The sequence below is a fragment of the Rutilus rutilus genome (genome assembly GCF_951802725.1).
Source record: "Rutilus rutilus genome assembly, chromosome: 4".
Taxonomy (NCBI): Eukaryota; Metazoa; Chordata; class Actinopteri; order Cypriniformes; family Leuciscidae; genus Rutilus; species Rutilus rutilus.
In genome coordinates, this window is record NC_140212.1 from 5,200,628 (window position 1) to 5,214,449 (window position 13,822).

Sequence of the window (13,822 nt, forward strand, 5' to 3'; positions counted from 1 at the left end):
ACTTTTCAGTCTTGAAAAGGTTTATTTTATTACATAACATGAGCTTGTCTCTATTGTGTTGCCCTTTTAAAAGTATTTGAAACCTATCCCGTATACCACTTCTATGATAATAATAAACTTGATTTTCTATAGCGCCCTTTAAAAGTTACGTACATCAAAGTGCTTTACAAAAAAATAAAATGAAAATAAAACATAAATACAATAATATAAAAGAAGTGCATTCATAAAAGTGAAGTACATTCAGATACAAAAATACAAATTTTTTACCAAAACAATTCAAGAAGTAAATAGTAGGCTATAGAATAAGATAGTTAGAAAGTAATCAAATAAAAGATACGCTTAAAAGTAGTAGCATGTAAATATCACAATGTATATTTACATGATGTTATTTTTTACTCATTTTGTTTTCCAGGTGACCAGAGTTTGCAACAAAAAAAAAAGTAGCAATTACTCATATAAATAATGTTTAAATAACATTATCAGTTTATATCATGTTGATGATATCAGTGTTACAAAACTATTATTTTGAAAGATTAAAAGTACAAAAGGTAAACTTGAATTCAATGTTTGGCTGTATCTTTTTTTTCTGGGCAATAACGATGGAGATGTCAGCTCCAGTCTCCCCCTAATTATTAGGTTACCAGACTATATTACTTAAGCCAAATTCACACTGGAAAGGTGGCACAGAAGCGCTTCTGAAGTGGCAATTGCGTCTTCACACAGACTATTTAATGCTGCTCAGAGGTGGCATAAATGCATTCACGCAACAATTTTAACTGCATATTGTTATACTAGGGGCAGAGGTGTGTCAGAGCAGGCATCATTTAGTCCGGCTTTTATGCTGCTTTGCGTCTTCTTTCACATATTGTTTTTAGCAGGAACAGAGCAGCCTTAACTCAGCTGTATAAAGACGCCTTTAGTTTTAAACGCATCTCTGTCTCAGTGGCTCCATCTAGTGCATCCACAAAGTCCTTACATTACATGGAACTCAACTTTTAATTATAATAATAATTATGATAATGTAGGCAGCCAATTATCACCGCTGTTGTATGTGCATTATGCATGCATTTGTGGAAGGTTTTGAGACTGTTTTTACTCCATACTGTTGTTATTGCTATATTTAAGAGTTTTATGCCAAACCCATAAATAACATGCAGTATATGGAAGGAAAGAGCAAGGTTGTATCTTCCCCTACGACATTTCTTGTCATCATGTAAATAGGAAAGTATGACCCTTATACTAGAATGAGTACGGGCGTCGAAAAGCCCCTGCGTTTGCCCCAGTTCGGAGTGCGTCACTGCGTCATGTGGGATGACCGTCCTCAGGGCAGGGCAGGCGCAGGGAAATCCCAGACCGCGTCCTGACATCACCGTCAGCTGGTTCAGTGCTGTGAATGCAGAGTAGAGTCTTATGACAGTGGATAGACATTGACCTGTATAACGCTTACTTGTATAGACCAGTCCTTTTGGATCACAGATCCGCGCGCTCATCGCTCTTCACTGACGTCTGCAACAGGAAACGAGCATTCTCAAAACAAGTTGGAGCACACAAGAGGAGAACGCTTTGTGAGTATCGCATTGCTCTTAAATATATCGAGTTATTTAACGCTTGGCATTCTAAAAAGTTGTGTTACTATGTTGCGCATTTATGAAACACATTAGAATGGAGATTAACGAGTGTTAGTTCATTTCTACTGCAAATGTCTTCGTTAACTTTCGCTTTCTTGTGGCATCACGATTGGGTGTCTGTCTTGTGAAACGTCTCGGGTGAGAAGTCTGACCAAACCAATGAGGAAACCAAAGTAACAATGTTTACCACTCATACATCTTGTGTGTTTTTCACAAGTTAATACAATGAGATGTTAAAGGACTAACGTTAGTTCTCCCAGAAATGACTGTCATCATCCTCTACTCACACTCTTGTCATTTAAATCTCGCATGAAGTCGCTTGAAGCCATACGATAGATTTGTGCAGGGTACAGGACGAAATTGAAACCATTACTCACCGACAATCCTCCAAACCAGTGAAACCTTATGTCAACTCGAGAACCTTATCAGTTGGATTCGACATCGAATTGTTCAGGATTATGTGATTTGGATTAACTGTTAAGTTTCGAATTTCCACTTGTATTTTCAGCATACACTTATGTGTGTTTATATAAACTCTCTTTTAAATAAACTTGTTTTAAAATATAAAATATAGTTTAGTGCGTATAGGCCTTTTTACTCATTACATTTTATTTATATTTTCTTTTTATAGTATTGCTAAAGCATATATTCGCCTAGAATTTTAAGTTTCACTTTTCATTCTGTGCTGATGATTGCCTATTTGAGTGTAAGCCATTGAGTCATGCTGTGGTATTTCTTAACACAGCACACTGTAGCTCAACAGACACGAAAACATGGCGTCTGGTTCATCGATGATGAACGGGGACATCAGTCACCCTCGCGGGTCCGGCCCGGGGAATGTGGGCAGTTTAGAGGAGACCCTCCAGCAAATGAACACCCTGATCAAAGAGAACAGAGAACTGAAGGGTGAGATATTAAAACCAACCCTCTTCCTGGAGCTGGAGGCACACCAACAGTACACATGTTGAATGTCTTCCTTATCTGACCTATTTATTTCTGGTTTTGGAGTCTTGCTAATGAGTTGAATCAGGTGTGTTTGATTAGGAAGAGTTTGAAAATGTGTACCATTGATGTGCCTTCAGGAACAGGGTTGGGAAACACTGATTTAAACAGCAGCGTCTCAGTCGTCATAATCTCAGTACATAAACACACTCCATCACGCACAACAATCCAACGTCATTATGTGTATCAACAGAGGCCCTGAAACAGACCAACTTGTCCATGAAGGAGAGATTTGAGGGTCTGTCGGCATGGAAGGAGATGCAAAAGGAGGAGAGAGACTTCCTGGAGAAACGATTAGAAGAGGCCAAAACCAAACTGAACACTATGGATGCAGAGAACGAGATGTTGAAAAAACGAGTGGAAGAGCTGGAAAAAAGTGGAGCTGAGGTGAGCGAAGCTAGAATCACACAACCCAGAAGTATAATCACTTATAAATAGACTAAAGTTAAATATCTGCCGTAGTGTTTACACACTGAACTGGAGGCACTGAGGGCTCAGATTGGTCGTCTTCAGGCTGAGAAGAATGATCTGGTAGCATTGAACTCTGAACTCCAGCTCAAAACGGGACAAGGTTCACCTAGCGACTCCTTCATTGAGATTAGAATAGCTGTAAGTATGCACATACACACACAAACACAATGAAGGGACAACATGTTGCTCAATTTGCCACTCTTTGTACTTTCTTGCACAGGACGATGATTTAAAAGTGACCAGAGATTTGCCCAGTACTCAAAAGGACCTATCTGCTTTCTGCATGTAAGCACTGCGATTAAAAGGCTTACTGTGATTTCCATTTAAATGCTCCTGATTCACCAAATTGTTTATTTTCTTATTTAGCTATAGTTTGTTTGCTAGAAAGAGAGCTACATCTGACAACGCCTCTTTTGGGGACATTCGGTTAAACTGGAAATTTGATTAATAAATAAAACAAATACTTAAGGGTGTGTTCACACTTGTATGTTCACTTGGTTAATTTGGTCCGGACCCCCAAAAAAAACATTTAGTCCTGGTCTGCTTTGCATTCACATTAGCATTTTAACACTGAACCTAAAGATACCGAACATAAAGGCATAGGGATATGTTCACAACCCGATTGGTTGGCTTTTATTATGTATATTTCGTGACACAACTTGCTGTGTGCTGGCCTAAATGCGCTCGTTGTGTGTGCGTAGCCTACGTATGGTATTTTGACCAGCTGAGAACTCGTAAAGAGCTTATAAAATGTGTAAAGGAGTCAAAACAGCGGCAGGAATCGCTCTATCACACACACAAACAAAGATCTGCTGTGAGGAGATGCGGTTCTGACGCCTGTACTGAACTGAGATGCGCAACGTTGCGACTATGACTAGAAAAATCTGTCCTTTTTAGGGTCGCATCTTGTGACATATATCCTGTTTTAGGTTCGTTTACATGTCTTTGGTCCGTGTAGCGATCATATTTCAGTTGAACCGCACCGGAGTTCGTTTGGAAGCTGACCGAGACCTATATTTTCAGGAGTCTCGGTCCACTTGTTTAATGCGCACCATGGTTCAGATGGGAGCGTTTACACTTATTCAAATGAACCGCACTAACAGGGCAATCGCACAAGGGTTTGTTTTAATCCAACCAAACATGCCAGGTGTGAACACACACTCTAAGGTGGCTCATGGTTAGTCTGGAGTAATTACTTAACACAATAGAAGCCTATAGTAGGTCCTCATTTCGATAACCAAGCACATATATGTGCGTACACAGGCAAAAGGGCGAGTCGGAGGAACAGACGGTCAGGCAGCTCCTTCACTCCCTCAGAGCAGAGACTGATGAGAAGGAGAGACTGCAGATAACGCTTCAGGAGGCACGTGCCAGGTCGGCCATCTTTTCACACACCTTCTCAGAAACACAACTTAAGGTGTTTCAGCTTCTTTTATTGTATGCGCATATGTGTGTATTTGCAGAATTGCAGAGTTGGAGAACAGACTGGAACACACTGACAGCAGCGCACAGACGTCTCTCCCCTGTACAACTGAAATCAATGTAGGAGAGTCAGGCTTTTAAAGCAATCCATTTTGTAAAATCCACGTGGCTTTGAGGACAGTCTTGTCTGTGAATTTGAAACTAAAAGAAAATTGTTTAGAGTGTGGTAACAACTTTGAGTTTACATTTAATTTGAAGAAAGCAACCAATTTTGTGTATGTTTGTTTCTGTCAGGCAAGCGCTGAGGTGAAGAATCTGGAGGAGCAGTTGTTGAAGCTCTGTAATGAACTGAAACAAGCTCAGATCAAACTAGATGATGCTGAGAACATGAAAAGAAATCTGCAGGACAGGTCAGAAAGCCAGTCCACAACAGCCTTATATGCATTTTTTTTTTTTTTTTAAACAAATATATATATATTTTTTTCTATTATACACTACCTGTTAAAAGTTTGGAAACATAAAAAAAAAAGTCTCTAATGCTCACATAGGGTGAATTTAATTTGATCAAAAATACAGTAAAAACAGTAATATTTTTAAATAATTATTTTATTATAATTCATTATTTAAAATAATTGTTTTCTATTTTAATATATTAATTTATTTTTTTTATTCCTGTGATGCAAAGCTGAATTTTCAGCATCATTACTCCAGTCTTCAGTGTCACTTGATTTTACTCAAGAAACATTTAATATTATTACTTTCAAAGTTGAAAACAGTTGTTGTCTTTTTTTTTTTTTTTCTTGTAACTTAAATCTGAAGCTTTACAAGATCTACAGCTCTCCAATCTCCTGCTCTGTCTGCAGGTGTAAAGATTTGGAGCAGGATCTGGGCACCTTAAGGGCTCAGCTGGGAGACAAACAGAAGGCCCTGGCTGAGAACGACAGTCTGAAGGTTCAGATGGAAAGTCTCCAGGCTGCTATTAAACTGGAACAGAAGAAAACTCAGGATGAGAAGTGAGCGCAGCTCGTTACCTCCGTCTGATGCCCACAGAAATGCACTGTCGATTTAAATGTTTTCATAATAATCACGTCTCCTTTTATCTTTCTTGGCCAGAAACAACCTAAACCAGCTGAAAGATGCCTACACCAAGCTGTTTGAAGACTACAATGAGCTCCAAGAGGAAAAGAAGAAGAAAGAGGTACAAAATGATGAAATCATCATTTTGGATTAAGTATTAAACTCACTCTTTAAGGGAGACTTTAGCATGGGGTAACACCAGCTCCCATTTACTTTAGGAAAATGTAAATCTTCAGCCTCATTTATTTTTTGCATTTGGCTAGATGCTATTATTTAGGTTTAACTGTTAACTACAAATATTCTCATTTTTGGTAGGAAGCATATTTGCTTGCAGCAAAGTATTTTTTTATTTAAATACAATAAGCTTTAAAGCCGTTCATTTTGTATTCTGAGGGTTTTGTTGATTCATGTTGCTTACCTTATTGCGCATGTGTGTGTGATCAGGGTAGTGTATCACGGGAAGAGTACGATGACCTCCAGACCAGGTTTGCTACGGCTGAAAAGGCGCTGGCAGACAAACAGCTGAAGATTGATGAGATGAAGATGGAAATCTTCCAGAAGGAAAAGGAGCTAGATACTATCTCTGTTTTCCAGGCTCAGGTACAAACCATTGTAATATCACATCACCATACCTGTCAACCCTCCCGTTTTTCCCGGGATTCTCCCGTATTTTACATTGCTATCCCGCTATCATCCCGTTTAAATATTTTCCCGTATTTCTCCCGTATTTTTAATCTTTCTATAATTTTTTTTTTTTTTTAAATCCCAATGGGCGCAAACCAGTTAAGCGAAAATCCCGCCCTGCAGCTAATTTCATTGGTTAAGGTTACAATGACGGGTAGGTTTAGGGATCAGTGTTTGGTGTAGGCAATCAGTACTGTGATTCACATGACCAATAAAATCTTTAGAATCGGCTGCAGGGCGGGATTTCCACTGAAGTAGTTAGGGGGAAAAAATCGCGCGAAGAAGAACAGCAGCATCCGAGGATGGACGAACATGAGAGAGATGGCATTAACACACGCAATTATGTCAAAATGTCCGTTTTGTCGAGTATCCTCATAAGAGCAGTCTGAGCAGTCTTAAATTAGTTTAAAAAAAAGTCGTAAATGAAAGCAAAGAGTTGTGAGAGAATGAGACGCGAGTGAGATCCGTCAGCGGCTGTTTTTAAAGAGACAGTAGCCAATAAAGCTTTCTGTCAGTAAAGTTAATCAAAGAACAAAGGTAACAGAGAAAAGCACTCACTGCTCTTGACTAAAGATCTTTTTTTACTTTAATAAGGATTAATCTATGTACAATTTAAATTGTATGCAGTGCAAACTGTTTGATAACTTCAATTTCTGTATATTTTTCCTACCTGTTAGACAAATATTTAAAATATACTGTTTTATGTTTTTCTACCTTAATTTGGAGATTAATTGTGAAATTATTACATTATAAAATGTTAAAAAGTAAGTTTTTTTTAATGGCAATTAATCGTGATTAATTAATGCAGTTAATTGTTGCAATTGATAAAAATAAATAAAGAAACATGATATAAATTAAAAAAAACAAAATAAATAAAGAACCCCCCCCCCCCCGTTCAGATTTCCCGTATTTTGGTATCCAAATGTTGACAGGTATGCATCACGTCCTCTCACTTTTTTTTTAAGCTCTTCGCGATCTGTATAATTTATTATGTGTTTTTTTGTGTACACATACAGGCAGAGATATATTCCTCAGACTTCTATGCTGAACGAGCTGCTCGGGAGAAGATTCACGAGGAGAAAGAGCGTTTGGCCACTCAGCTGGAGTATGTGAAGAAACAGAACAGCCAACTTCAGGAGGAGATGGAATCACTTGGCAGGTACGTCATAAACTTAACCTACCCACTCACATGTGACCTCTGTGCCAACTTAAACTGAATTGTTTTCATGCTTCAGGCATTCCATGACCGAGATGCAAAGGAGACATGTGCCACGTGGGGCCAATCCACAAGGCCCCACATCTCCACACAACATGCAAGGAGGAGGTAGAAGTAGTCCCTTACCTTACCCTTACCTTTCTTGCAACTGTAACAGCGAGAGGACAATTTACATAGACCTCTTTCTTTCTTTCTCAGGTGATTGGCAGCAGCAGAATATTCCAGACCATGCTTGTCCCAAATGTGGGGAAGTCCTACCTGACCTGGACTCCCTGCAGATCCACATCATGGATTGCATCATCTGAGCCTGTTGCCTAATAACCAGATCCCCCCCTATATGTGAATGAGTGGTTTGATAGCTTTACCTTCAAGCATCCTGAAACATAATGCTTTAATAACACAGGTCTATAAACCCTGCATCCTAAATATACTGTACATTATCAGTGTGGATGTTTTCAGATCAATTGATGTTACTGGTCGAGGGTGAGAATGAGCATTTAATCTTGAATGGTTGGATATGGTCTAAATATGCCCTGTATAACAGAAACATTAATTAAAGCTGCTTTGACAATTTAGTAGTAGTATATTCCTGTATGTTGCAGGTGGGCAATTAGTGTGGCATATATTACACAATTATACAGACAGATACATTTTTTTTCTTCATTTTATTTGTTGGATCTGTTTAAATGTTAAAGCACTTTATCATGGTAAGTAAGTTAGTAAGATTTGGGGTTGTTTTGAATATAACTGTCTGTCTGTCTGTCTGTTAGTTAAGACCTACCTAAATCTAATAAATAGTTTTCTGAAGTTCATAAAGATATTGTCTTCGTCACATTCGCTTTAGATGTTATTTTGTGTAAGTAACGTTAGCCCTGCAGACGATGCATAATCTCAGCCTTGAAATGCATATTAAAGGACTAGTTCATCCAAAAATGATAATTCTGCCGTCATTTACTCACCTTCATGTACAAATCCTTAAGGTTACTTTCCGTGGAAGACAAAAGGACATTTTTGAATATGTAATGGAGACTCTTCTTGTCGATATAATGAAAGTGAACGAGTAACGTTAGCCTACTGAGGGCTGTCACGCAAACAATAATAATAAAATACAAAACAAAATCACAAAAGTATCATAAAACTGATCTAATACAACTCGTCCGTTATATTAATATAGTTATTTATTCATATGATAGCTTTATGTGACGAACAAACTGCAATTTAAGTCGTTATATTGTAATCACTGATGAGCTTCACCTCTTGATAGCTTTTTACCGCAGCCGTCCGAATCGTGAGTGAATCATTCAAAAAGATTCGACTCCAAAGATTCATTCATGACATCGACCCGACTCTCATGAACGCGCGCCATGAAGCTCTATGACTTCATAAAAAATTGACAGTATTATATAGTAATATTTTTTGTATGGTTTTTTTTTTTTTTTTTTTTGAGCAGACAATCGCCCTCATTCACGAATAGGTCATTTTTAAGTCTTTTTTTCTTCTTTTCTTTTTTTTCTCTGAGCATTCAACAGATAGACCTACCTAGTTAGTAGTTTTAGCTCATTATTTAGGGATGCATTTAGGTATAGGCCTACACTACCCGTTCTGTAACATAAAAACAATAGTGCGAAATGTTTACAAGTAGGCTATAAAATGTGTGATTTGCACTAATGTGGGAATTTAGCACTTGCTGCAAGTGGGAAACAAATATGTGAGCAGGAAGAGAAGCAACACAAACACTTGAGAATGAGAGGTGATTCTGAATCAACTTATCCCTACTGAAGTCTCAAGTATTAGTTGCCTCTGCTTCTCAATTCACACTGAATCTAGTTTTATTTGATATATGGCTATGTCTTTATTAATATTGTATTGTGAATGTTAGTTTTTTTTTTTTTTTTGTAATAGATTAAAAGCATTTTAGTAAAAAGTAAATGAATATAGCCTATGCAATCAGTCAATGCAGAACACACACACATGAGCATAAAAACTGTTAAACTTTGTTATCAGTCTCAAAGTAGCTTTACAAACTGCTGATTTAGAACAGGTTTATTTCGCATCATAACTGTAAAACACGGTGCCTTTGTTCAGATAACAAGTAATGGTGAAAGACCCATATTGCACCTCTCTGCCACACGTGCCCAAGGGATCATCAAAATTCATGTCTTTGTCCCACACCTCCATCTTCAGGGTTTCACCAAATTTGCAGTTTGGGAAGTTGAACTCTGCAGTCCATGTAGGATTTCTGTTATCACTGATATATTCTGTCTGCCCCCCAAAAGTAGAGCCACACCAGACCTTGACGTATGGATCGGGTTTGTTTAAAAAAGCGTCACCGCCGAGGTCTTCGGCATGTAAGTCAAACAGCCGAACAGCAGCACTGGCAGAGTCCAGCTGAGACACCAGCATCAGCACAGCCAGAGACACCAGCCGAAGATCATAAAAGACCGCCATATCTGTCCGAAAGAACAGATGTTCAATTATAGAGAAGGTTTAATACACACAAATATCGAAATGCGGAAATAATGTCTAAAGGTGTAATGTAGTGGTAAATATGCCTTACCTTGCTTGTATCAGGTGTTGCGTGCTTGTTTTCTGATCCTAACCCCCTTTATAATGCAATGACCATTGGAAAATTCTTTGAATTGGTGATCAACAACAGGTGGTTAAAATCCCATGCGTATCTGTTATCAGCTTTGCTGATACAACTTTTTAGGTCTATGTAACAAGTTGGCAAATTTAAATTAGTCAATTCAGCAAGAGGATATAGCCTAACAACTATTTGAATCATTCACTGTCCTGAGCCAGCTACAAAAGCAGGGTTTTCATGAGCAGAAAACAATTTGAGTTTTTTCTACCTCAAATGTAATACTCTCTAAAACTGAGAAAAATGTAAGACTGTCATAAAACTGAATCATCTCTTCATGCAAACCCTAGTGCTCTGGTTTACTAGTTGTAATGTCATCTGTAGAGCCGAGACATCTGTCTTCCTGTTTTATATCATTTAAGGTGTTTATTTATTATAAGATTGTAGCAAGGTATAGGCAAAGGCAAATAAGAGCAACTGCTTGTAAATTATTATTATTTTCCCAGCTGCTGAAACTGATGTGCTTTCTGTGTAAATTAATATTTGTATTTCATATATTTTTAGTTTTTTTATTTAATTTAATTTACTTTGTCTTTTTCTTTGGCATTTGTCTTTTTCTGTTGCTGAGCTGTGGACGTTTTCTAAAGCACATGGCAAATTGATATGAAACTGGTCCAAATCAAAGTCCAACATCACAGATGCTCACCTAGGCTGCCATTATTTAATCAAATATACAGTAAAAACAGTAATATTCTAAAATAATATTGATTATTTAAAATAATTTTCTATTTTAATATATTTAAAAATTGTATTTATTCCTGTGATGCAAAGCTGAATTTTCAGCATAATTACTCCAGTCTTCAGTGTCACTTTCAAAGCTGAAAACAGTTGTTGGAGCAGGATCTGGGCACCTTAAGGGCTCAGCTGGGAGACAAACAGAAGGCCCTGGCTGAGAACGACAGTCTGAAGGTTCAGATGGAAAGTCTCCAGGCTGCTATTAAACTGGAACAGAAGAAAACTCAGGATGAGAAGTGAGCGCAGCTCGTTACCTCCGTCTGATGCCCACAGAAATGCACTGTCGATTTAAATGTTTTCATAATAATCACGTCTCCTTTTATCTTTCTTGGCCAGAAAAACAACCTAAACCAGCTGAAAGATGCCTACACCAAGCTGTTTGAAGACTACAATGAGCTCCAAGAGGAAAAGAAGAAGAAAGAGGTACAAAATGATGAAATCATAATTTTGGATTAAGTATTAAACTCACTCTTAAAGGGAGACTTTTGCATGGGGTAACACCAGCTCCCATTTACTTTAGGAAAATGTAAATCTTCAGCCTCACATTTATTTTTTGCATTTGGCTAGATGCTATTATTTAGGTTTAACTGTTAACTACAAATATTCTCATTTTTGGTAGGAAGCATATTTGCTTGCAGCAAAGTATTTTGTTTATTTAAATACAATAAGCTTTAAAGCCGTTAATTTTGTATTTTGAGGGTTTTGATGATTCATGTTGCTTACCTCACTGCGCATGTGTGTGTGATCAGGGTAGTGTATCACGGGAAGAGTACGATGACCTCCAGACCAGGTTTGCTACGGCTGAAAAGGCGCTGGCAGACAAACAGCTGAAGATTGATGAGATGAAGGTGGAAATCTTCCAGAAGGAAAAGGAGCTAGATACTATCTCTGTTTTCCAGGCTCAGGTACAAACCATTGTAATATCACATCACGTCCTCTCACTTTTTTTTAAGCTCTTTGCGATCTGTATAATTTATTATGTGTTTTTTTTTTTTGTGTGTAGGGGGAGACCGGGGACAGTTGCAACATGGGGATGGTTGCAACATGTCAATTTTCTCCAATCAGAAACAAGCTAGAGTGATGACACTCATACTGTACATGCACAGTTAGACCCTCCCCCCACTAAGAAGACAGTAGACATATTCAACATTTGCTGCTGCATTTATTGAACAAAACTAGTTTTGGAGGTATGAAAGTAAAAATTTTCATGAGATATATTTTTTGTCATACTGTCCAGAAATTTGGTATGAATTAATCAAAACTTACTTAGTTTGAATTATTGTTTTGTTGACTTCTAAGTGACATGGTTAGCATGTGTCAAAGTCAGTGTGTCTAGCAGGCACATGATGTTCTGTCATGGCTGATAGGGTTTGGGACAGTTGCAACAAGTTATAAATTGCATGTTTAATAAAGGTTTGTTGCATTGCAAATTGTTCAATTCTTCCTGTCTGACACTGAAATATGGAGAGATTGAATAGCATTTGTAACACCTGCACACTGAATCTATGTATGCCTATGTTCTACACATAAACAAAAAAATAACTCAATAACTGTTATTTGAAAAATATGACTAAATAAATAAATTATAGGCTACAATAATATTATTGAAATAAATAATACTATAATATAATAGTAGGCCTAAAACACTTAATATTTTCAGAATTATATGCTCATTGAGACAAAAAGCTCAAATTAATTAGAGAAATTTAAGGTATTTTTAACGTGTTGCAACCGTCCCTGGGTCGGGGTCAGTTGCAACGTCTGACTTCTTCCATTCAAATAAATACTGTGAACGATATGTCATATATAATCATCTTTAAATGGTATGGGTAATTAGAAGACAGATGCAAGTTTAATATATACAAATTTGGTTGGTCTAGTCCAAATAGTCTCTGAGTAACTGAGAGAAATGCAAAAAGTGTTGCAACTGTCCCCGGTCTCCCCCTACACATACAGGCAGAGATATATTCCTCAGACTTCTATGCAGAACAGCTGCTCGGGAGAAGATTCACGAGGAGAAAGAGCGTTTGGCCACTCAGCTGGAGTATGTGAAGAAACAGAACAGCCAACTTCAGGAGGAGATGGAATCAGAGAGGCGGTATTAACATTAAGTGACATGGCATCTGACGCACAGAAGCCAATGGCACATGTCACTATGCGTATTGGCACATCCGGTCTTCATTGGCATGTGCCAGTGGATAGTGGCATGTGTCACTGACATTATTGGCATGTGCCAGTGGTGGATAGTGGCATGTGTCACTGACATCGCGACACACAGACACTGACACCTGACTGACACCGAGTCGCGGAACATGTCACCGTGTTGCGACACCTCCAGTAGTGACTGACAGATTAATCGAACACCTATAGCCTACTGACGTAATTGTGGCACAAAATCCTAAATAAATAGCCTAATTTTGTGATATTTAAAATATCAATTAAACGAATTAAAGTGCATTAATATTTTTTCAAACATGTTATTTGTGTCACGTCTGTACTTGATTGGTATGTGCCACTGAATGTTTTGTAATACCAGTGCTACTTTATGTTGTTTATCTCGCAAAGTCACAAACTGCCCATTCTAGAAAAGACACGAAATAAATCTATCATGGGTCACCACGAATAACGTACGGTATTAACAGTCGCGCCCGTTACTGTAAACCTTTATTTTTGCGTGATGCTGCACAGACGCACGCCAGTAGGTGTCAGTATAAGTGAGTGTAAAGGCCAATTTATACTTCTGCGTCGGGGTAGGGTTGCACCAGCCGTTCGTAAGTTCTTTCTTAAATTGGATCGTAAAGTCCACACTAGAGGCTTAGTAACTACTAGCTAGTTTGTAACTAACTCTGTACTTTATTCCGTTGCACCATTTGTACGTAAAGCCTGTTTTATGCTTCTGCGTCGAACTGCCGCCGTAGCTACGTCGTAGGCTGTGTGTAGCGCGCG

The 13,822-nt window shown here is 38.0% G+C and overlaps 2 protein-coding genes across 4 annotated transcripts; both read left to right on the top strand.

Moving 5' to 3' along the window:
* The first annotated feature begins 1,296 nt into the window (after nt 1-1,296).
* optn (optineurin) lies at nt 1,297-8,590 on the top strand. 2 transcript variants are annotated; one of them, XM_084407554.1, is made up of 14 exons: nt 1,297-1,565; nt 2,374-2,534; nt 2,824-3,017; nt 3,093-3,239; nt 3,322-3,386; nt 4,365-4,475; nt 4,565-4,643; nt 4,818-4,933; nt 5,387-5,536; nt 5,637-5,721; nt 6,045-6,200; nt 7,301-7,443; nt 7,520-7,608; nt 7,699-8,590. In XM_084407554.1, exons 2-14 carry the CDS (start codon nt 2,402-2,404, stop codon nt 7,803-7,805), a joined length of 1,575 nt encoding a protein of 524 aa, XP_084263680.1. In that variant the 5' UTR covers nt 1,297-1,565; nt 2,374-2,401; the 3' UTR covers nt 7,806-8,590. The 2 variants fall into 2 exon arrangements, with proteins under 2 accessions (XP_084263680.1, XP_084263681.1); XM_084407555.1 differs by having other exon boundaries at nt 1,433-1,565; nt 2,384-2,534.
* A 2,422-nt stretch (nt 8,591-11,012) lies between these two features.
* On the top strand, nt 11,013-12,960 carry LOC311289486 (optineurin-like). Of its 2 annotated transcripts, none has more exons than XM_084407558.1 (4): nt 11,013-11,108; nt 11,211-11,299; nt 11,626-11,781; nt 12,833-12,960. In XM_084407558.1, the coding sequence occupies exons 1-4, from the start codon at nt 11,057-11,059 to the stop codon at nt 12,926-12,928; spliced, it is 393 nt and encodes a 130-aa protein (XP_084263684.1). In that variant the 5' UTR covers nt 11,013-11,056; the 3' UTR covers nt 12,929-12,960. The 2 variants fall into 2 exon arrangements, with proteins under 2 accessions (XP_084263684.1, XP_084263685.1); XM_084407559.1 differs by lacking the exon at nt 12,833-12,960 and adding an exon at nt 11,880-12,076.
* The last annotated feature ends 862 nt before the right edge of the window (nt 12,961-13,822 follow it).

Bases quoted from the DNA above. Each gene is read 5' to 3' on its own strand.
- optn (XM_084407554.1), top strand. From the start codon at position 2,402: ATGGCGTCTGGTTCATCGATGATGAACGGGGACATCAGTCACCCTCGC. The intron at 3,018-3,092 runs GTGAGCGAAGCT...TATCTGCCGTAG, and splicing joins TGGAAAAAAGTGGAGCTGAG to TGTTTACACACTGAACTGGA. The intron at 4,476-4,564 runs GTCGGCCATCTT...GTGTATTTGCAG, and splicing joins CTTCAGGAGGCACGTGCCAG to AATTGCAGAGTTGGAGAACA.
- LOC311289486 (XM_084407558.1), top strand. From the start codon at position 11,057: ATGGAAAGTCTCCAGGCTGCTATTAAACTGGAACAGAAGAAAACTCAG. The intron at 11,109-11,210 runs AGAAGTGAGCGC...TCTTTCTTGGCC, and splicing joins ACAGAAGAAAACTCAGGATG to AGAAAAACAACCTAAACCAG. The intron at 11,782-12,832 runs GTACAAACCATT...CTACACATACAG, and splicing joins TCTCTGTTTTCCAGGCTCAG to GCAGAGATATATTCCTCAGA.